We start from the raw sequence: 23,472 nt of genomic DNA on the forward strand, positions 1-23,472 counted from the left end.
TTTGAAACGTTTTTGTTTTACTTGCTGACACCTTTAAAGTTGTGAGAAAAAGAAAATTTGGTCAGACGTGAAAATGGGTCTTTTGTAAAAACAAATACATAAATAAATGATTTTGCCTTTCCGGGTTTCCGTACCGTCGCCGCTCAGCCCACAAATGCATTCTCCTTACAAGTGTGCGACTTTTTAAAGAGGAATGAACAGACTTTCCACTGTAGCAGATTTATTGGCCAGAAGCATTTTTACAACAAACTAATCCAGCCAAACACACATTTTCTTACTTTATGAGACGACTTTAGTTCAACAAATCATTGGCATGTTTAGCTGATTGAATGATGTAAATGTTGGCTTTAGTGTTGTTTCAGTCGTATTCTGAAGAAAACAAAAGTGATTCCAGTCATTGCTGAATTTCTTAGTCAACATAAATTATCTTATTGTTTATAAGGTTTAAAAAAAAAATTCTCACACACTCTTAAAATAGCTTTAACACCTTAAAAAATCACAGTTAGCATGTTAGCAATAATGCTCTAAGGAAGATCAAGGCCTCTGCTGGCGTAAAGTGCTACAGTCATTTCAACGCTGATTTCATTGTTTCCATCGTACCTTCTTTTCAACCTCACTGGTTCCCTCTCATACATTCATTACATTTCTCCTCATTTACTCATGATTATCTATCTTAGCTTACAATCTGTTGTTTGAATATTATCCCTTTCCTTTCAATTTTGGTGAAGGAGCTTAGTCTAGAGATTAGTCTTTTTCTTCTTTTTTTCCTCTTGTCCTTCAGCAGTCGATGAGTCCTCAGAGTGAAGTCCTCTCTCCCTGCACCAGGCGACCCCTGAAGGCCCACGTATCCTATGGAGAAAACACACACACTCTGTTCACTATTATTTCTGGTATATTCCAATCCACCTGACTGCTGTTAACACCTGTGGTTTTGCTGGAAAGTCGGAGATAAAATGACAATGTTGAGGCTTTTCCAAGCAGAACAAAAAAAACCAAAAAAAAACCGGCAAACATCCTCCAGGCCCGTAGGTGTCGCTAAGCGTTGAGTATGGGAGCTAGCATACGGCCTCCAGACGGCGTTAAAGATAAAAGCAGTAAGAAAACAAGAATGGCCAAAAGTGGAGTCTTTTGTGTGGAGAGACGTTAAATTTGATCTTCGTCTCTGTCGCATTTGGCTATACAGCTAAAGCAATACAAACTGAACATCCTCCAGACCTGCAAGTGGCGCTAAACATGGAGTATGGGACCTAGCATGAAGCTTCCAGACAACATTAGCGGTAAATACAGCCAGAAAACGACAATGACCAATCATGTGGGGAGTGAGGTTGATTTTGATCTGCTCCGTCACATTTCATTATAAAACTAATAAACTACCAGACATTTTTGTTGCTAAGTGTGATGAGTTTCAGGTTAGAGGTTGAGCTAATATGTAGGTTGTTTTTTTGTTTTACAAAAGAAGCATCTTTGCTGTCCACACAAGTGTAATTGTTTTACAAAAAAAAATTAGGATCCCTCTAAAACGTTGTTTCCATGGGAACATGGGACACAAACAGTTAAAACTTTTCAGTCTTGGAAATAATATAATATAATATATATATACATATAATAGTAGTCCAGAGTTGGGAGGCACAATGAAAAGGATACAGGCATTTTTGAAATTTGCCAATGAAAAGTCCCCACATCATGATTCTGCCATCACCATGTTTCACCATAGAGATGAAAATGTTATAAATTAAATCATTTTTGGAGTCAGTTGGACACAATGGGTTTTATTTACAGTATCAACAGGAAAAGACTTTTATTTCTGAAACATTTTGAAAGCTTCAGATCTTTTTTTATCTTTTCACAACCAGATGCTACTTTGTGTTGGTCTATCAGATAACATCTGATCTAAAACGAAAATTCTGCTTTAATATGAGAACATATGAAATAGTTCAATGAGTGTAAGTATTATTCCCAGACAGTGCAGTGAAACGTCTTCTGCAGGTGTCCGAACACACGTCCTTGATGCTCTCAGCATATATGCAGCTGATGATGCAGACACATAATGCTTCTGTTTTTAATTTCTTGCACTATTCTTTCTTGTAAACAATAACACATCAGATAATCACGCTGTCAGTCCTGACAAGGTCAAAATACAGTCAGGCGTTGATGCTGATGAGTGAGCTCAGGTGTTTTGTCAGACTGGACTCATACGGCCGGTTGAGATTAGATGTAAACAGTAATGAGAAAGCATGAGACCCACACAGAGGTGGCGCTCGGATGGCTAACCTTGAAGGCCACTTCGTTCATTCTGTATTTCTTCTGCGCCAGCTCTTTCACCTCGTTCTCGATGTTTTCCTGCGTGGTTCCCCTCACGTCGATGTAGTAGCAATCACCGCTGGCGTAGTGGCAGGAGATGGCCTGGGAAACACACACACACACACACACACACATTTCAACAACTGTCATCTTTCGTATTGTAAACCTGCTCTAATGTTTCTAACTGCATTTTAAAAAGTCCTAACTTTACCTATGAATAGTTTTCCAGCTCTAGATTGTACCCGTCCTGGTTATCAATACCAAAATGGGACGAAGTAGAGTTGCTATCAAAAGTATTAGACAGTGAAGAATTACTTCTGTGCTTTTTCTACATACAACATTTTTATGGTATATATCCTGCACACTTCATCAATAACATATACGTAAATAGATTTATAAATAAAATAAAATAAAATTGACAGTTTAAAAAGGTGTAATAACCCGGTTACATCCATCAGGTCTGAATCTCTACTTTTCATTACTTTTTCATTACTATTTTGCCAGTTTAATGTAATGTTTACATTTATCTACAATGAAAAAAATAATAACAATAAATGAAAAAATAATTCCTTTATTAACAGAAGATTTGGGTCACTAGGTAAGTGTGGAAACACTCTTCAAGTGCAACCAGAGCGGTGGTTAAAAGAGAAATGTCTCGTCTTCGCGACATTTTCCATTGTTAAATGATAATAATTCATAATTGTTTTCAACACCCTGGGGTGTTTGTACTCTGTTATGTAGGAATAAATCCGCAGATATTTAAGTTAGTTTTACAATGTTCTGAATGAAAAAATGAGCCCCTGCATGCATCATGTGTTTGAAGCCTGAGATATAAGAATAAAGTGCTGCCACCTGCCTTCAAAAGAACCAAACGGAGTCAAAATAAGAAACCCGTGTGCAGTACAATCTCAATATTTTTTACTTACCTCTAAAAACGATTAACAGATTACGTTTATTGTTGGGTACTTAGTCGGACTGCAAAGTCACCTGTTTTCAGATTGATGAGCCTCAAATTTCCAATCTCTTTCTGACCCGTGAATGCACCGTATCGAACAACATTCTGTGAGGCTATAAATTGGCCCCCCAAACATGGGCGCATCTCTACGATCCGGACCGGCTTTCCCGACACACTGGGTACCTTGCGGAAGCCCTGCGTCTGGTTCATGCCGGAGCCGTGGATGAGGAGGGGATGGAAGAACACCGTGTCGCCCTTTTCCATCTCCACGTGCAGCCTGGGGTGGTCGGGGTCGTAGTCCCGCACGCCGTGGTACATTTTGTTCACCCCGCCCTGAGGACACAGAGCGCCGGTGAAGCGTGTTTGCGGAAGTTCCCGGCGGGGGCTCCGAGGACGGCTCCGGGGGGCGTTACCTCCCAGTCGGGGTAGTCGTGCTCCTGCAGGGCGCCTTTGTGCGTTCCGGGCAGGACCACGAGGCAGCCGTTCTGCCTGGTCACTCGCTCCATGGCGGTCCAGGCGCAGACGATGCGGTCTGTCGGCCGGAAGGGGAAGTAGTGCAGATCCTGGTGCATCGGGTGGCGAGACGTCTTCTTACCTGTAACGACACGAGCAGCAGCAGCTGTCAAGGATGAGGTGTACAGCCAAGACTAGGCTAATGCTAACGCTAAAGCACGGTAGTGGAGGGGGGGATTGCGTCACCTGCATCAGGAGGTTTGTTGATCAGCATGGTGTGCATGGCCATGATGTTGGGTCCGGTGAAACACTCCACATACTTCAGGATCTGCCGCACAGAGGCACCGGACGGGTTCAGTAGTGATTATAAGCAAAAAAAAAACACAAACTAAGATATTGCAGATTTTACTTTTTAAAAGCAAGAAAATATATTACAGATGTTGTTGTTTTGTTGGTTTGTTTTAAGAAACACAGACAATCCTGATTGTCTGTTTATTAAAAAAAAAAAAGATAATTTCAGGGTGTAACAAACACTCATCCACATGAGAATCCATTTCTTCCACTGTGGCTGTTCCACCTTCATTGGAGCACGTAGACCAGGTCAGGAAAACTCCTTAAAAACTTTGGTGTCTGCCACTTGGAGCTTAATATTGTCCAGCTCCAACTTTAATGTCTGTTTTAGATCAGAACCGTAGCAGCGCGGGCCTTTAAGGCCCATCTGGAATCCTAATTTACCTTTAGCAACCGAGCAACAAAGAAAAGAAAGCTAGACTCCAAATTATTTAGATGATTTTCTTTTAACTTTACTTTGTGAGGCCAGCACCTATATTTAGGTCCTCTAGTACGTCTGAGAAAATTCTACTCTATAAATTACCGAGTTGTTGATTTTTGAGGAGTATCTTTGAGCTTTGGACTCGGACCCGTGTGAATTTGAACCACTGCATAAAGTCGTTCACTAAATCAACTTAAATTGTTTCCTGTCTAAACAGGAAACAGAAAAACGTATTTATTACAATGAGCGATAATAAAATCCTGCTACTAGAGCAGTAAATGGTTTCTCTGCTCCTCGGTTCTGCAACAAACTCCCTGAAAACCTGAGAGGTTCAGAAACCGACGGCTCCTTTAAATGGGGACGGAAAACATTTCCGCTTTCTCCAGCTGACTTTTATTTTGAAAGGTCAACGTAGTCCCTTTTTCTTCACCTCTTTAGTTCTGTTTTGAACATGTAAAATACACTTTTGAAATGATTCCACCTGGTAAAATTGTGATGTGTTGAGTCATTTTCAGTGTTATTTTTGAAAGCCCAACATTCTCACAACTTGTTTAGATTCATTAGGATCCAACAGTTTTTATTTCCAAACTCCAAACTACTTTTCCTGTTCGGCACGATGCTGACACTGTCATATTTGAAAGCGAAGGTGTTTGGTGTTACGTTTATGCCACACAAATTCTATTCTATTTGCAGCATTAATTACTGTTAGTTTATTTATATTTAGATGTTTTCTTTCCTTCTGATTCACAGTTATGCACAAGTGTATCTAGGTCTTTTACAAAACAAAAAAAAATGTCTGAAAAACTTCAAAATTTTTGCACTGCCCTGTATTTCCCTTAGTTTATTCCAGGAAAAACCAAATGAAACTCCAGAGTTTATCCTGTGCCTTGTTTGCAGATAATGACAATGTGACCACAGGCTGTTTATGTAAGACGTTCTGGGTCATATCTGGTGCTATTGAGTGCTGCCGGGTTCCAAAGTCCATTCAGTCGTTACACCACTAACAAGTCACCTGGAAAAACGTCTTGTAAACGTAGAACACTGCAGACTTCAGGGCCGTATCCGAGTCTGTTTGCGTTGCCGTACCTGAGGTAAGGCACAGTAACGGAAGAGCTCGGGGTCTTCCTGGAAGTCCTGGAGTTTGGACACGGCTCTCTGATCCGGAACAAACTCTGACTTGGCGATCGCCACGTCCCTCATCACGATCAGGCCCGGAACTTTGACTTCCTGCCGACAGATCCGTTCAAATTCCTTCCTAAAGACGATTCAAATACGCATTAGACAAGTCTGACGTCTGGTTGTGACGAGGATATAAACTTTGAAGTACTCCTGGAATAAACTAAATGCATTTGTTATCCTTAAAGCAATAAATAGTATGTAGTTTGAGTGACTTATAGTCTTTTTGTTTTACAACCACAAACTTCTATGTATCTTATTGGGAATAATGAAAGTCCAATGTGCAGCGAGAGGTACAGACGTGTGGCTAAATGAAAGCATTTTCAAGTGTTTCAGGTCCCTAATCAAATTTCATACCTCAGTCTGATTGAGAATTTGTAGCAAAGAAAGAAAATGTATGTTTTTTCCCCATCCAGTCTGACCAACTTTTTTTTTTCTTTTTTACCCGTCCAGGGGTCTTTTGTGGGCTCTAGTGTCCCTTATATGACAGTAGGCTGACAGGAAACAGGGAAGGAGAGGGGGGAAGACATGCGGCAAATGTCGTCGGGTCCGGGAGTCAAACCCGCGACGGCCGCGTCGAGGACTCAAGGCCTCCAAATATGGGTCGCGCTAACCACTACGCCACCACGGCACGCCCCAATCTGACCAACTTTTAGCTGTTTTGCAAAGAACAGGCATATGTTGTCAAGTCTCATTCCAGCCGGTTAACATCTTGTTCGGCTGCAGTCTACATGGATGTGTCTATATTGTAAGCGCTAAGGAGCCTGGTTGCATCTACACTATTTGGCAGCTAATTTCTCTGAAATCTCGTGGTATATTTGTTCGTCGAGCGTAGCCCCGTCCAGTTGACACTGTATGCGTTCTTCCGCCACAACTGATGAAAAAGGCTTGGACCTCAAGGTTTGATCATGGAATTATCGATTTGCAGTTTGCTATCTCACCAACTGCTACGATGTCATTGCAGGATAGAAACGGTAGTTGTTCAAGGAATTTATAAGAACTTCACCGATGCAATGACGGACGATCAATAAATGCGGTCTACTGCCAATCAAATTGTTTAGGCGCAATATCCGGCCTTTTACCATCCATACAGTTGAGCAGTTACGGAAAACAGAAGAAGGGCGCAGGATCTGCAAAAGAAGACAAATCTGACCGGGATGGACAGGTGAAGGGTCGGATGAAGGCACGTCCACGAAGAACGGGTTTTAAAGAGGCAACAGACCAACAGTGGTAATGACACCTAGGCAGTACTGAATCAGTGGAGGCTCAATATCAATAAATGTTTTTCTTAATTCATTCATCACATAAAAATGAAAGGCTCAACTGTGTGGGTTTGATGTAAGAAAATGCAATAAATAAATGGGGTTTAATTACGTTTGGAACCTTAGAAACTCAAATGTACCTGAACCTGTCGATGTCCGTCTCAGACACCAGGTTCTTGATGAGAAGGAAGCCGTTTTCCTCGTAGAAGAGCCGCTGCTCCGGGGTCAGTGTGCCTGTATCAAATGAGTATCTGTGCAACAACAGGGTGACACAAATTAGATTTGAAACAAAGCTACTTTAAATGGCTGACACCTGTTAAGTCAGTTAGCAGATGAGCTGTTTGTGTTTAAGACGAAGAAATGTTTCCAGGATGTTAGGTTGGAAAAAAAATCATACTTTCTCATGGACTTTGTGCAACAGTTCTTGCAAAAAAGGAAACTGGACTCAACAAACTGGGTCAAAGATGAGAGAGCAGCAAGGTGCTTCGTCCTACCTCAGTTTCTGAGGGGGGCTGTAGGTGAGGGTCTGAGCGGATGTTGGGGGGGCTCTCTGAAAGTCGGTGAAGGAAAAACTTAGATAGGTAGACAATGTTTGGGCAGGTTCTTCCACATGCTTATCTATTTTGATGTTGTGTAACAGTATTTAATTCAATCTGAGGTTTGGACTTTGTCTGGACCATTGATTTCTTTGTGGATAATGTCCCATTTCATGACCCCGTTTGAAGGTAGGCTTCATGGATGCAGAGCAGGACCAAAGAGCAGAGAGAGAAGGAGGAAGTTCAAAGCCCCTCTTCCACCCTTCGTATTCCGTACGCAAACATTTCTATGGCTGACTTTCTAACCGTACAGCCAAACAGATTTAAAGAAGAACAAAGGAAAATGCTGCGTATTTGCTTTTGCTATGCTTGCCAACAACTGATGATGTCATCCAGGATATGTTACTGCGGAATACAGTCTGCTGCCTGGATATAGCATGTCATAACAGTCATGAAACTTTCATATAAGCGGAGCATATCATCTGCAAAACAGCAAAAGGCCATATTAGGCTTTCTGAAAATTTAGTCTGTTAAATTTTCTAAACTTATTCTTACTTAAGAATAAGTTTTATTCTTAAAGGAGAATAAAACTAAGACGGACATAAGATGGAGCCCTGGGGAACCCCGTACTTTAAAAAAACAAAAAAATTAGCCAGCTTTTTTCTTTGGCTATGGTGTTATATAGTCATTGTGCTTCCTTCAGTTTTACGTAATGTGAAATGTATGTTATTTTACAAATAAAAAAGTGGGAAGCTACGTGTCGTTTAAATATTCGAATTCGCCTATAGGCGAACATTAAGGACGAATTCGAACGATCGCTAAATATGCTGTGGTCCACAACTGTATCGAAAGACGCAACAGAACCAGGTCAGCAGAACTGTCGATATATATATATAAATGTATATATATATATATCGACATATATATATGTTACCATATATATAACCTCCTAAAACAGCCGAACAGTTGCGCTCTTTTAAACCAGACGGACGTTTTTAAAACACCCAGAAACTGCTAACGTCTGGCCCTGGCCGCCGCCTGCGTTTCAGCCGCTATAGGAGCCGCTGCTCGGCGCGCCTGCCGGACGTCCTCCTCTTGGAACACGTTCTAGAACATTCGGATCTCTCAACAGAACGAAAGGATACGATCGTAGCCGTAGCTCCGTCCAGATGATGGATCACCGTCCGGAGTCTTTCCGCAGCCCGAGACATCTTCCCCGCTACCAGCTGTCCTCTCTCTGAGACCGACAGACAAAGGTTCCCTCTATGGTGGCTGCACTGGGGGAAAGGTCTCACCAATTACATCATACGTACGCACTGACGTCACGTAGCGGTCCCTACAGAGTTGTTAAAGGTGGACTTTAGGTCGCTGTTAGGAAACACTTTTTAAGCTTTATTTAGAACATCGAATGTCAAATTTAAGGCAAACACTTAAGCACAAATGGAAGGGACATGAAGGCACGCATGAGTTTTATGCAGTAGTTATAACAACATATATGAATCCAAATGAATGATCAGTGCCAAATAACTTATCTTGCTGAAATAGACTTTATATAAAGTCCAATACAAGCTATGCATGGCTAACTTCAACTTCTCAACCATGTCGTGAGTTTTATCAGCTTACTATTAGTTTTTGAGAAGGAAAACAATGTTTTATGGACACAGAAAAACGCCTAATTATAGAGCAGCGATAGTAGTCAAAAATGTGAATTGTTGACGATTTTGTTCCAAACTATTTTTCATAACTTGCCTACACTGAATAAAATAGAAATTGCGCATTTTCTGCGAGAAACTGTAAAAAGGAATTTGCCCAGTAGGGGGTGCCACAGCACAGCAAAATGAACTTCCAAGCCACTTTCGAAGTGCGGTAAAGAGTAACAAGAATGAAAACTTATGATCAAATTAACAATATTAGACAGACAATACAAGTTTTTATATGATCAAACATCATGAAGTAGTATCAAAAACTATCAAATAGTTTTGATAGTAGTGAAGTACTTTTTGAAATCATTTTGTGACTTATAATTGTATTTGTAAAAGACTGAGACCTAAATGAAACACTTCATGAAGGGGATGTCACATAGGACACTCTGATCTCTTACAGGTATCTGAAAAAGAAAGTGATTTAACTACAGATAAACTATAAAGATTAAATTTATTTTCAAATAAAATTCGGGCACCTTAAGAACGATCTAATCGTCTTTGGTTGAATTCAGGAGGAGCCCAGACGTTTTGCCAAAGGGACCAAAGCTGTCAAATGAACACAACAATTTAGACAATCTACTAAAAATGCAAAAACAATTTGTTGCTTCAAAAAGAAAGCTTTATTTGTTTTATGCTAAACATGTTCTGTGCTCTGATGCCAAGTGATGCATTTTAGACTCGTAGGTATAATATTACTATATCTATATTCTTCAGTCTGACCACTGTTTTTCTTAGCCCAACGTCTTCCTCCTTGAATTTAACAGTTAAACTTGTGCGCTCTCGTCGCTTTAGTTGTAGCACTGGCGTTTTAATGTGAACACTTTAAAGGAAACGCAGAAACCGCTTTTATTTTGAAATCTCTCGCAGAAAACAACACAGCAGGCAGCGAGGGGCGTGGGTTTATTTTGAAAAGAAGTCGACGGAAGTCCGTCTCACCTCGCCGTGGGACTCTGTAGCTGGCGGTTGCACCACTCCAGTGTCTGTCGACGTTGGGTCCTCCTCCTGCGTCTTTAAACTGCCTCCGCCGCCGAACAAACGATATTTTTCGGACACCTCGTTTACAAACACGCCTCCCTTTATGTGTGTTTCCGATGATATTTATCTCTCCGTGGGAGCCTCTGGTACATAACGCGAAAGCACAAGCGGAGCTGTATTTTTTTTCTTTTCTTTTCCTTTTTGTAAGAGCCGCTGCTGACCGTGGTGGGCGGATAAAGGCAAGCCGAGGAGGGCATCCGGCCCTGGCAGCTCCAGGGAGAGTCCTTCCTGGAGGGACAGGATTCACCATTTTCAGGTAAGCCGAGCTCAAACGTCCTCGCGCAGCCTGTCCGATAGTGGACGCGGCGACGTTGCGTCTGCCTCGACGGAAAAGGACGAAGTGTTAAGAACTGGCCGTGTGGTGCGTGGGGATGAGAACGAAGAGGAAACTGTAGCCGAGAAGCAATTCAGCCAGAGCAATGCCATTGTGCGCGCTGGGTTCACCTCGTTATCGCAGAGACGCCGCTGGTTTGGTCACATTACGTTTACAAGCGAAATCGTTTTAAACGCACAAATTTAATACCAGAACAACATGGATAATGGTTGCATCTTTATGCCATTTTTTTTCTGTAATCAGTGATCTTTCTAATTTAAGATAAACAGATTTTGTTTTTATACTTAATGCATGTTACCACAATAATGTCGCACTATTTCACAATGCCTTCTAACTGGAGGGATCTTAAAAGTGTGCAAGCTGCCCCCTAGCAAGGGCTGCTTCCAGTCACAAGTGGGTGTTTACTTGTAAGCCTCCAGCAACAACAACACTTTGACCAACTGAAGTCATTTTGCTCCGAGCCTGAACTTCTTCCTCCTGTTGCATTAAAACCCCGTCGATGTTTATTAAGGCACATTAGAAGCAGGCATGCTCTCTGCACGTTTTCCCTCCTCATTTGTGGATACATGCATCAGAATCAGGAATGCACCACCCCTGCGGTCTCCCTGGCAACGCTGAGATGTTGTAAAAGGGTGAAATCTTTCCAGAGAGCAATCTGTGTTTGAACGATATCGAAACGACTCTGCTCAACAGCTTTCATCAGTCCATATGAGGGAGTGAGTGATGAAGATGATGATGTTTTCATGCTATTATTATTATTATTTTCATGTCCAGTTTCATTTACATCCGTTGTCCTTCATCTGGAACAACAGGATGTTTTGTTGGGTTTTTTTTTTTGTTGCATTGTGTGGATCTGAATGTGTGTGTATTGACCCACATTGAGATCTAGGCTGTGGGTTGTGGTAGTGATACCCACCTCTCTGACTCCTCCCCCAATGGATGGAGTAATTACTCCTCTCTGTGTCTGTGGGGCATAGGCAGCGTTAGTATTGATTGGCCTCTGCATTATGGAGCATATAGAGGGAACATAGAAACGGCTGGCTGTGATGAAAGAACATAAAGTCTCACTTTCTATTCCTGATATATTTTTGGACAAATAAGGGCGATGTTGGTGTGACATGGTTGAGGCTTCAGTTTGTTTTTTCATTCTGTGTCCTTTAAAGATATATATATATATATATAGATGGATATATTTCTGTATTTCAATTCAAAAATACTTTATTTATCCTAAAGGTTGTAACTTGTTTGATCAAAGGTGAGAAGCATCTCCTGTAGCAGTCAATCTTCCAACGAATCTGAAGAAGCCTCCGACCAAACACTGTTGCTTTATGATAGTCTCATGCTAACGGCCCGATTTCCAGCCAACAGAGACAATATTTCGCAGTACCCATTGACCATATAATTGCTCAAATTGAAATCACAAAAAATAAAATGCTTAAAGAAAACACGGCAATTAAAAAAAAAAAAAATTCACGTTTTACCATAAGAAGTTTTTGCAGTAGGATGAGGTGGGTTTTACGGCCAAATTGAAATAGCTGTATTTTGCTAAACTACAACGTAAAGATTTTTCCGCATCACACGAGTCACATGATCAACAGCAGGATGTTACTACCGTCAGAAACAACAAAGAAGACAACAGGAAGTTGTTGGAGGATGGTGATATGTCTTTTTTTCCCTCAACAATGCCTCCATCAGGCTAAAAAAAAAAGTCTTGTTAATTTCATCTTCCCAGAGTAGATTTCTTGTTTTGGGAAGAAAAACAACTGAGTCTCAATCTTTCTTTGTGTGATGTGCTCTGAATTATCTTATTATTTGGTTATAGTGTAAAAACACAGCACGCGTTTTTGAGGTAAGCTTGTTGAAATGTTTAAGCTAGAATTATGGAGGCATATTGATGAACGAAACAGTGTTTGTATCGATGGCTGGAACACTGGAGTCTAAAGGTGAGCCTATCCAAACTTCTGGACATCAGCCTGCCTGAGACTCTGTTGCTATTGGCAACCAGTCCAGAAGCTTGCAGCATCTTTCTCTGTTTTTATGTAATGCTTAGTTGAGCCGATATTTTATTGATCACAGGAGTATGTGTGTGTGTGTATGCACTTTCAGTTATTTGTGTGTGCGTGTGTGGCTTTTGTCTTTGGGCTTTTCAGACAACCCATTAGTCTAAAAGCAGAACATATAAAAAAAAAATCAGAAAATAGTTCCTTCCACTAAGTGTGTGTGTTTTTTACTTTAAAAGAAGTGCAGAAATAGAGCAGATTTTTCCTCACTGCTGACTGTAGTGTGTTGCAGTAGTCTTCAAAATTTTAGATGTTTTTGCTGTCTGGTTCAGATTTCCATGCCAGATGTTAAAGTTGATCAACATTTTCTTTGAAGAAAGACCCTCATACATTATATATTTCATCTAAATCCCCTCATCAACCCCCAAAACACAGGAAACGTATGTCTGACCCTTTTAATGTTTTGCATCTAACAAAATCAAACTTATTCTGTTTGCTTCAATACAATTTAGCATGTTTTAGCTTTTTGACACAATGTCATGAACTTTTGAATTTAATAAGTAACAAAAAAAAAAAAAAAAAAATCCCATATTTGCTTTTAACTTGGCAATTTTGGCCCTCAGGACAAAAAGTTCAGATGTCACTTGGTTCACATTTTAATGTCCTGTTGAAACTTGTAAAGAAAATTGTGGAACTCGGCCACAGATCTCCAATCAGTGCATATCCAGATCTCGCTGCTAGCTTCTGCTTCCAGTGTTAGTTAATCTGTGCAAACCTGATATGAAGATGCTAACAGAGTTTACAGTCTGCTACAGGTGCAGACTGCTCATATTCTCTCAGTAGTAATAGTAACCTAAAAATAAATCAAAATTATTGCTTTAAATTGCTCTTAAAGACCAGAAAAGTACCAGTTAATCATTTGGAAATTACCTTTTTTTTTAAATTATTTTTTAACACAAAAATAGAATTGTTTTTACGATTTAGACATCTGTTCTAACTCTTATTGTTCCAGTTGTTGCTATAATAATGATGATAAAACCTTTGCTTTCTTCTTGTATATTAACATGTTATTTGTATGATGAGACAAAAATGGAACAACGTTTTTGACCTGATCTCTTTCTGTCCATGTAGTTTCCCTCCCCACATCATAAACTGGAGGTTCTAATTGTCGGCTTGTTTTTGAGGGCGATCCATCTAATTCCAGGGCTTTTCTGCCTCTGTCCAGTTTGTACACACAAGCGGCCGTTCGTAGCTATATGAACACACACACACATACACACACACCACTGAGAAAATTATGTTAGTCATGCAAGGAATGTCAGTTGTTGGGAGCACATTGTCTTTTTTTTTTTTCTCTTTTGCACAAAATTCCAGACAATGTTTCCCACTTCAAATAGAATCAGACTTTGTTTACCGTTGTAGAAAAACCCATCATATTGCATTTGTTTGTGCTGTTTTGTATGAATTTGTAGGTTCATATTCTAACTTCATGGGTCTTTGTTCTCTGTCGTCAGTCCTTGGAGAATTGCCCTCTTCAAGTCTTGTAAGCATGTTCTCCGGTGTGTGTGTGTGTGTGTACGCTTCCTGCACGAAGGATGGAGCGGGGTGAGATCGGCTCCTAATCCCGGGATTAGGCCGTGGCGTCGTAAGAGCAGCAGCAGACGAGGATTAAACATACTCGCATACACACACTCATAAAGGTTACTCGTTCAAATAAACATGCTGCTCATTCATAAAGTTGCACTGTAAACTCAAGTGGTGTCATTTGACAGTGAAATATTTATCACAGAGATGAATATTTCAGCGGCTGGAGTTTCACTCTTCTTACTCTGCCTTCAAACTACATCAGTGACGTTTTTCAATCTGGTTTTCCTGTTTCTCATTTAAACTTGGGCTCAGTAGCGAGATGAAGCATGCTTTAATTTATAAACACCAGGTAACCCACCTGAAGTCTGGCTCCTCCTGTTATGTCCTTTTCTTGTCAGAATTGTTCGTTCTGCTCTTGTTATGCTAGCTTGAGAAGCAAAGCAGATTGATAAATTTGACTGGCAGCCAATAAGAAAGATGAGCATGGCAAATTTCAATACGTGTGTTTGATTTATATTTTAAAACATATCAGATTTTATAATTGTAAAACATTATTATGATAAAGAAATGTATTAGAGTCGATATTTCTATATTTTAGATTTTTTTTTTTCATCATCATTCCAACTTTCTGAGGCCTCTCTAACGTCCTTTGGTGGTCCCACAGGGGACTTAGATCAACAGTAACCAGGCTGTTGGTTTTTTTTCCTGTTTACGATGTTTAATTCAGCAACCCATTTCCCTCACTGCAGAGAGTAAATGTATCTGCTTGCTCTAGCATATTAATTCGAAATACATCACTAGGATTTCATTGCGCTCTTTCAAGCTGCACTACTATACATGCAACCAGGGAACTGCTGGGACAACATGTCTCAGAAACCCCCTATGCAGAGTGTTCCTTTTAAATTGCGGCTAGCTAGTGAGTGTCGCTAACTCAGATTAATATTTTCTTTTAAAGATAAGCTTCAAGTGTTGGTTATTTCTGGCATTGTGACGCCAGGAATGTTGTAGAATTTTTAATGAGTTTCCAAAACAAGAACGATGAAAAGGCAAGCTGTCTTTGTGAATTATATTCTTTGCAGCTTTCTCTACTTTTTGAAAGCATATATCTAAAAAACAAAAAAAAAGATACAATTAAAAGCCTTCAAAATAATTGCTGATGGCAAGTGTTTTGTGGATTTTGAAATTCTTCTTCTCCCTAACCTCTAAACTATCAGTTCTTTTGGCAGGACTCGCTGCATTGGGCTCATTTCTAAAATCTAATGACACAGTGCTGATTAGTTGAAATGAAATTTACTTGAATGAATTTTAATATCCGACCAGTTTACCTTAAAGGTGACCTCCTTCTTCAGTACAGTCAGTTCTATGGACTGAAAGTCAAGTTATGATTAAAGGTCAGACTGATTTGGAGCAAACAGCCCCAAATCTCAGTGGAAATGAAAAGGCCACTACACTGATCATTTATACCAGATGTTAAATGCATTTTTTAAAACTGTAGATGAGTGATTATAGACTGATATTTTAATGTGGCTGTATTGCAGTAAGCTCGCAAATTCTGTATATGGCAGCGTTTGCTGGTCAAACCTTTAAGAGGAATTATTTGTCCTACCAATTAAAAACACAAAACTATTTTGTTAGAAATATTTTCTGTTTAGCTGCTCAGCAATAAATTAAATATGCAATATTTAATGAAACAAAGTAGAAAATAGCAAATTTTTATAGGAGTGAAAAACACACTTGTTGTCTTGCCTTGTTTTGAGAAATCCTTTAATCTCCATGGTGACCATTCAGCTATTCAAAATGCCTGGGTGGATGTAGCACCACTTTCAAGGAGCTGCAGTTTCCAAGCGTATTACCTTCCACCTCACAGAGCACCTCTCCTCCAGGACTCCTCCAGACTAGCCAGCAGCAATTAGCAAACGTCTGGTGGAACTGTTCATCCGCTGAGCTCATTATATTTCTCAGTGCAACGCTGATAAAAACATTGTTAAAGGGTTAATGGAGGAGCCATTTTGTGATGACTTCATGAAGGTGGAGGATTAGAAAGAACAAGAGTTTCTTACAGAAACAGAGGCCCAATGTCAAGGTTTTAAATCGGGAAGTAAAATATCTTTTGTCATATTTGATATATACAACATTTTTATAATAACTGAATGTAACATAGTTACTTCATACTTTGCTTATAACTGAACTCTAAAGCTGATAGTTACTGTTTGTTCCCCAGTTTCCAGCAGTATGAAATGACTCACACAGAGCAAGTCCACATCTCACATTTTGGCAGCTAAACTTTAAGTCAAAGCTAGCCAGCCAGGTTGCTAATTTGACTGTAGCTGTATTTGTAAAACACTCCACTAACAAAACATTCATGTGATGGAGTCGTTTCCGCGTCAGATAGACACGGCAGCTATAATTGGTACCTTTCTGTAACGAGATGGAAGCAGCAGAGTGTCGGCGCCAAGCACAGTCAGCTGTAGGCGTTATCCTGTTCCCAAGTACACCCCGTCCAACACGACTCTCACCATCTGCCCGCCTCGCTCAGACCTTTTCTCTCCACCACTTCTCCCCTTTCTGCAACAACAGAGCAGATTCCGCCGGCTGTTGGATTGGAGTCCGCTGTGCTTGCATGTTGGTCTGCACATCTCCCACTCCTCTGGAGATCAGCTGGCGGAACCGGCCGACTCACGGTCCTGCCTCTGCCTGCTCAGTTTCTTTTTTTTTTAAGCTCCAAAAAGGAACATGTAATTTCACCCCGTCTGCCCCCCCACGCCTCTCCTCCCGCCGGGCTAATCATCACCTCTCAGGCAGGCGTTATCTACAATCAGAGCCAATAAAGTGCATTGAAAGTTCACAGGAAACGATGGCTTTTTTTTTCACCGCAGTGTTGGAGCATTCAATAATCAAACTCTCCATTGATCTGTTGTGTACTTTTTGTGTACAAATCCTGAAAACGTCCTAACTACACAGGCTTGATGAAGAATTATTGAGTCAGCTTTGGGTGACCTTTTGATTTGACTAGCTAAAGCTACGTTCACACTGCAAGCGTTAATGCGTGAACAATCTGCTTCCCCGCAGTGACCTGAAGGCGCAGAAGATGTTCAGTTAAGGTCAGAATTATTACCCACCTTGATGAAATCACAAAGAACTCTTACTATTTCCATGGAAATGGCCATAAAAAAAACTGTTCACACTTGCATTTATTCTACAAAAGCAGAAGAAAATCCTCTACAAGGTCTGATCAGTAGGTTTTATTGATGTGCTGAATGATAAGAAAACAGAACAATGACGAGGCCAACATTGTTAGACTTCTTGTGCTTTCTAGACAACTCTGGCTATTAGTTTAAAGCCACATCTGAATAGAAATGAAGCGTTCTTTATTTTAACAGTGCGGAAATTCAAGTGTGCAGGCAGCAAACTAAAGGTAAATATTATAGAGATCCATTTTGTAACTAAAGTACATGTATACGTTTAAAATGATGTGCAAATTATAAGTTGTGCATGTATACTTGTGGATAAAAAAAACAGACTTTTTACATAAAATGATAAAACAGTCTAAATGACAGCAGTGATGGTTATAAAGCAGAGCTGCAGCTGCTGTTTCTTTAAGGAACCAATTATTCTAAAAAAAAAAAAAATTGGGATAATTGGAAATGTTCATTTTAATGTTACATTAGTCACATTACATACATTTAGTTTGGTTGTTTGAGTGCAGCTCTCTCCTCTGGATTGTGTCGTCCGGTGTTTTCCAGCTACCAGGCACACATGTAGACAGGAAAACACACATTCCTGGATGCTGCTCTCATCTAGCCGTGTGTACGTGAGCGGCGGACGGACCAGGCCGGAAACGTCTCGTTAACGCTCGGTAATCTGATGTACGCGGAGACAGTCAAAAATTAGGGAACAAACCGGTCAGAGAAGATGGAAATGCTTATGGCTGGTTAACAGGTGGAATGTTTTCCTCAGTAACCACCCTTAGCGTAGTTACCGGTAAGGTTTTTTTTTATTTTATTTGTTTTACTGCCTTGACCTCCTAAAATCCATCTTGACATGAAATGTGAACACACTGTTCACTTCGGTGATCTTTAAAAAGAAACGGCCCAGACAACCATAGAATCTAGAGACCACAGAAGTCAGATTTATCATTTTGGTCTGCTGCAGCTGCTTTGGCTAGTTTTGGTAACACAAAGAAATGCGCCCAGCGATTAATAAGCACCATAAAAAACCCACTGCATCATTTAGTTGGAAATGAGATTTTATTGCAAACCAGACACCAAAACAAAAGAATTTGGCCTTCCTGAAGGATCTGAGTTCATGTCTATCATCTCCTATACTTTTTGACGTCTTTGACCTGCAGCTTTAATTAATCACTGCCTCATTGTAGTTTTATATTTTAGAGGGGAAATAGGCACAATGTATATATAGAATAAGACATGCTTTTTCTATAAGTTAGGCTGGTTTGGTAAACTTTCCAAAACGACCAGTACCAAATAAATTCTAGCTTTGCTGTTGTAAAATAAATAATAAATACATAAAAATCCTTACTACATTATTTTTCTTTCAAATGCTCCTTTTCTGTCTCTTGTGCTTACTCTTGTTTTAGGTTTTGATTTTATTTTTCTGTAAATACATCACCAAAACTGAAAATAGCAGACTCAGCCTTTTCCCATTAGTCACTACTTCCCCATCAAAGAGGGCCGTGGTTAAACTGATATTTAAGATGGTTCTGACGTCTGACTGTCTGACCGGCCGGGTCACTGGATGGAACCTTTTGAGCTTAAAACTTACAGATCTCTGTCAGCAGCTGGATTCCAGATGAATCTTTTAATTGCATAATTACAGTAGAAACCAGAAGTTTACATACACTGCATAGAGACATTGTCCCCCTCGATGTCTGAAGTTAAATCAGACCCAACTTTTCCATTTTAGGTCACAATAGTTTGCTGGAGTTCTGGTCCATTCCTCCTGACAGAACCGGACAAAAACACACTGCAGTTATTAAAGTTTCTTGGCTTGCCCTGCTGTTAGCTTGATAATACAAGACAATAGCAGGTTTGTTTTACTTTAACTTCTTTCATTGGAGTTATTTGAAACTAGCTTGGTAAAAAATGCTGACGCTGAGTTATTTGAAATCAAATAACATAATCATGCACATAGTATCATTTTAAAGCACAGTGAAGTAACTGTTAACTTTTGTTAATTAACCAAATATTAATTTGACTTTGGAATTTAGTTTACGCTGTATACATCAAATATGACTTAAAACCAATTTTACTTAATTACTTAATGCCTTGAAATTGGGCCTCTGTCTCTTTAAAAACTCCTGCTCTTTCTCAAATCCAGCCTTTAGCAACATTTTCACCAGCGTAGCATTGAGAAGTAGCTTGTATTATGAGCTGAGGTGATGTGCAGTTTTACCAAGTGTTTGCTAATTGCTGCTGGCTAGTCTGAAGGAGCTGAGTGGGGGAGTCACAGGGGAGGGGGGCTCTGTGAGGCAGAAGCTCAGAAGCCTGAAACTGCAACTCTGATTAGGAGCTGCGTCACTCAGGTGTTGCTATGGAGACTAAAGGATTTCTCAAACATGCATGAAAGAAACAAAACAACACTTCAGCTATGTTCTTGATGAGGGAATAACATAATATGATGGAAAGCTCAAAAAGTAATTTTTACATAACAATGCCCCTCTAAAGCAATCTATCTTTTTGCTTGCTAATTAAAGTAATGTTAATAATTGGGGGTGCACTGATTGCAGTTACTGTTGACTGTAAATGTGCAGACATGACCTTGTCAGCCGGTTTATCAGTCAAACTTCTCTGACGGGAGAAAAGAAAAGCACAGTGGTTGACTTTTAGACCTTTGCCGAGGTTGATAACATCGGTGGATAAGATCGGCTTCACATGTAAAAATCGGCCGATCACCGATCTCCCAAAGTTAAGGTAATCGGCACCGATAAATCGGTGCACCCCTATTCATAATGACATTCACACCGTACGCTCACTATTGATTTGCTGTAGATGCGAAGAAGTCGACTAGAGCGAACCACAAAAACTAAACTACGGTCTTTAAATCAGAGCCGTAAGCTGACGCATGCAAACATCCTGTGTGAGGCGAAGCTGCGGGATGGATCACTCTAGAGCGACTAAACGTTTGCATTCCTTTCTTTAGCCGTGTTTGTTTAGCCACAATGTGTTTCTTTCCTGATGATGTGGACAGCGTAGTGTTACCTGAGCACCCGGCTCTCCGCTGAGCACTCGGCCTCCTCCTAACGCTGTGTGTGATTATAGCCGGCGTGAAGACGTGATAAGAGGATCAGCTCTCTTGCACGTAAACTCTCTTTTGTAATTGGAGGACGAATAAAGTCTGTTGCCTTTGGTGTGACCTCAAGCTTCTCCCCCTGCCGACTCACACACACACTCATACACTGTACGTATATCTCTGGTGTGTTTGTTTCAGTCTCAAGCCTCAGCTGCTTCTTGCAGCAACCGGAGCTTCTGGGCGTACAGTCAAACCTTTCCTGTCAGCTGAGTTCTCTGTGCTCTGCGGCCTGCGGTCTTTCATCATGTGACAATAGATCGGTGCTGTAATGATGCACCATGTGCATTTGTTTCTTTGCATGTGCAGAATATGAGAAATGCTGCAACTTTCTTACCTGAAGGTAATACTTCTTCATTAATCCTGCTGATCTGTGTTCTTTGTTTTCGTAACAGCTTGTCCTGTTTTGATATGCCAAGTTTGGGAGGCATTAATGTAAACCCAACAGATGATAGTTTGGAGGTAATTTACTGCTTTTAGAAAAATGGTTCTCTCTGTATCATTTGCTCAGCAGCCTCCCCTCCAGGGTTTCCTAGAGGATGCCAGTGCCAGATGGGGCATAAAAGCCCTCCTGTTCTGGGTCTACCCCAGGGCTCCCCACAGTTGGATCAGTGGGACGTGCCCACCCCCCCAAACTGGGTCTTTGCTTTGTAAAATGGCACCAGCTTTCCTCCTGGAGGCTGACCTCAGCCACACTTTCAGCTCAGTTTTCTGGAAAACTGTCGTTCACATTGGTCTTTTTGTTGGTTTTTTTTCAATGTCTTCTTCTGTGTTCCAACAACAACTTCAAGACTTGGCACTGGTGTTTATAACAACTGGAAGTCCATCCCTCCCACAAATTACACTTCCATAATGACAGATATTGATGCAATTTGTCACATTTATGTGAAGTTTTAGATTCCTCTGTGTTGGTGACCTGCTTAGCGGTGTAATGAGTTTGGACTACAATTGGTCATCTCTAATTAAAAATCTAAAAAAACCTTGCCATCACCTTAGTTTCTTCCCATTATGCCATTTAGTTGGTTTATTGAAAAGCCTGTCATGTGGGAGCAAAAGTGAAGAATTGTGGAACATCAAGTACTGTAATATCTTTGAAGTTTGTGTGTATGTTCACCACTGTCAGGACAAGCAGTGGGCAATATGAATTTAGGATTTTTATCACAGTATTTTTCAACTGTGACTAATGATGCAAATTAGGATTAAGAAATAGCGGACAAAATATTAAAACTAACATTTCAGTCATTGTTAACATTAACTGAAATCTGTTGTGACAACGATACATCAAAATTCTTCTCATGATAATTTATTTTTAACAATAAACACCCACCCTTAGTCAGGTTGGGGTTTTAGTTTTTCAGTAACCTGACCACCATATATATATATATATATACATATATAAATACATATATATGTTGGCCTAATTGGAAATCAATTTCAAAGATATAATTATTAGTTAAGTTGATCAGAAAGTAGGTCATGCTGTCAGTTTCACTTTAATAAATCTTCATCAGCGCAGACAGTGTTTGCATAGCGTTGCATGAGACCAAGTTTATATTGGTTCACTGTGCACTATTTGAGAAGCGGTTATGTAAATACTGCTGCAGTGTTGCACATGTGCAGAATACAAAGTGTGAGAGCTGCAGAAAAAAATCAGTGGCATCATGATGAGCTACACAAACGCTACCGAAAAGTAAGGCAGATATGCAAAGAAGGCAGATGTGAAGAGGTTATTACACACCTGTAAAGCTTAACAACCATATTCAGTAGATGCGAGTTAACCCGACACGTGCTCGACTCCGCTGCTTATCATGTAGAAACTTTCTATTTCGTTCACTTTCACTTCTTCTCCAGAACTCTCCTCGAACATTTTCACACTGCTCGTTTGTTCTTCTTCCTCTCCTCCCTCGCGTTCTCACCCACAGACACGTTTTCACCCTTTGTCTCGCTGAAGGTTTTCCTATCGATGTGACCACATCAGGCTTTCTGTGGGGGTCATTCCAGCTCACCCCTCTGGCTCAGTCATGCTGAAGCTCCTCGTTTGGTTTCCTCCTGACCCAAACAAAGGGTCTTTCAGTGGAAAGCGCCCACTGCGCTGGGCAGTGGCACTGATGTTCTGTTTGTGCATGTTCTTTGCACAAACACGTACTTGTGACTGTACTCAGCTGGGTTTGGATGGAATGGACGCTCGGAGGCCGAAGACGGCGGCAAAGATCCAGCTGCCATTTTAGGCCTGTTGATCAGGATTGCTTCACCGTGCTTTACAAAAGTTCCACATTCTGTCACTAAAAGTATAATCTTAATGTGTTTAGATGGAACTCTGTAGACAAACACCAGTAATGAATTTATTTAATTTGATTCTGTAATGACAAACAGAAAGATTATATTGACATTTTCTGAGACGTTCCTGTACTCGACTAAGCAGAAAGCAGTTATTTCAATATCTAAATGCCCCAGAGCTGTTAGGCTGTAGGAAGGTGAGACCCCTGTAGTCTGTTTGAAGTCTTTGTGTTGGACGTAGTGGTGCTTTGATCGCAACGTATAGCAGGGAGACTCCAGGGTGTGTGCACCGCTGTGATCATCACATCACAGGGCTGAATGATTCTAACCTGAGGCACCATCATCATCACCCTCAGCTATCTTGGCTGTTATTACACCACCTATGTGGGCTCCCTTGGTGTTTTTTTTTCTGTAAATTCTTTTTTAGCTCAGCTTTACTTTTTCTGCTGGGTCCCTTGGATTCCATGGGTTGATGTTCTGCTGTCCATACAGTGTAGGCAGTGAACAGGCTGCGAGGGTGGGAGGAAACGGTCAGGGTTTGTGGACAATTGAAGGATTACATAATTTGCAAATGTTGCGAAACCAATGTGGAGAGTCAGGTGAGCTGTAGATGGAACGGGAGAAATATAAAAATATTTGATCCTGTGTATGACCGGATCAGTGTTGTGCTATGGTTTAATGTGAAAAATGTCTGTCGATCTTTTAACATCAACGCCATACATTTTTCACATGTAGCTATTATTATCCCTCTGAAAAGAGAATAGGACGATTATTAATA

The 23,472-nt window shown here is 40.5% G+C and overlaps 2 protein-coding genes across 2 annotated transcripts in view; one reads left to right on the plus strand and one right to left on the minus strand.

The window, feature by feature from the left end:
• Positions 1-203: 203 nt before the first annotated feature.
• phyh (phytanoyl-CoA 2-hydroxylase) lies at positions 204-8,747 on the minus strand. Its single transcript, XM_005808027.3, has 9 exons — positions 8,601-8,747; positions 7,414-7,469; positions 7,060-7,170; positions 5,568-5,736; positions 3,956-4,037; positions 3,670-3,851; positions 3,440-3,589; positions 2,272-2,403; positions 204-849 (listed from the first exon to the last, which is right to left on the minus strand). The coding sequence occupies exons 1-9, from the start codon at positions 8,664-8,666 to the stop codon at positions 796-798; spliced, it is 1,002 nt and encodes a 333-aa protein (XP_005808084.1). The 5' UTR covers positions 8,667-8,747; the 3' UTR covers positions 204-795.
• A 1,353-nt stretch (positions 8,748-10,100) lies between these two features.
• Positions 10,101-23,472, plus strand: part of LOC102223489 (cyclin-dependent kinase 17) — a 44,803-nt gene continuing 31,431 nt past the window's right edge. Inside the window, exon 1 of the mRNA XM_005808026.2 lies at positions 10,101-10,449. The gene's annotated coding sequence lies outside the window, so the exon portion shown is untranslated. The remainder of the gene's footprint in view (positions 10,450-23,472) is intronic.

Source organism: Xiphophorus maculatus, chromosome 17 (assembly GCF_002775205.1).
Source record: "Xiphophorus maculatus strain JP 163 A chromosome 17, X_maculatus-5.0-male, whole genome shotgun sequence".
Lineage (NCBI taxonomy): Eukaryota > Metazoa > Chordata > Actinopteri > Cyprinodontiformes > Poeciliidae > Xiphophorus > Xiphophorus maculatus.

Coding starts and splice junctions, on each gene's coding strand:
- phyh (XM_005808027.3), bottom strand. CDS start 8,666: ATGTCTCGGGCTGCGGAAAGACTCCGGACGGTGATCCATCATCTGGAC. Junction 7,171..7,413: donor AGCCCCCCTCAGAAACTGAG/GTAGGACGAAGC, acceptor GTTGTTGCACAG/ATACTCATTTGATACAGGCA. Junction 4,038..5,567: donor GTTACTGTGCCTTACCTCAG/GTACGGCAACGC, acceptor TCTGTGCGGCAG/ATCCTGAAGTATGTGGAGTG.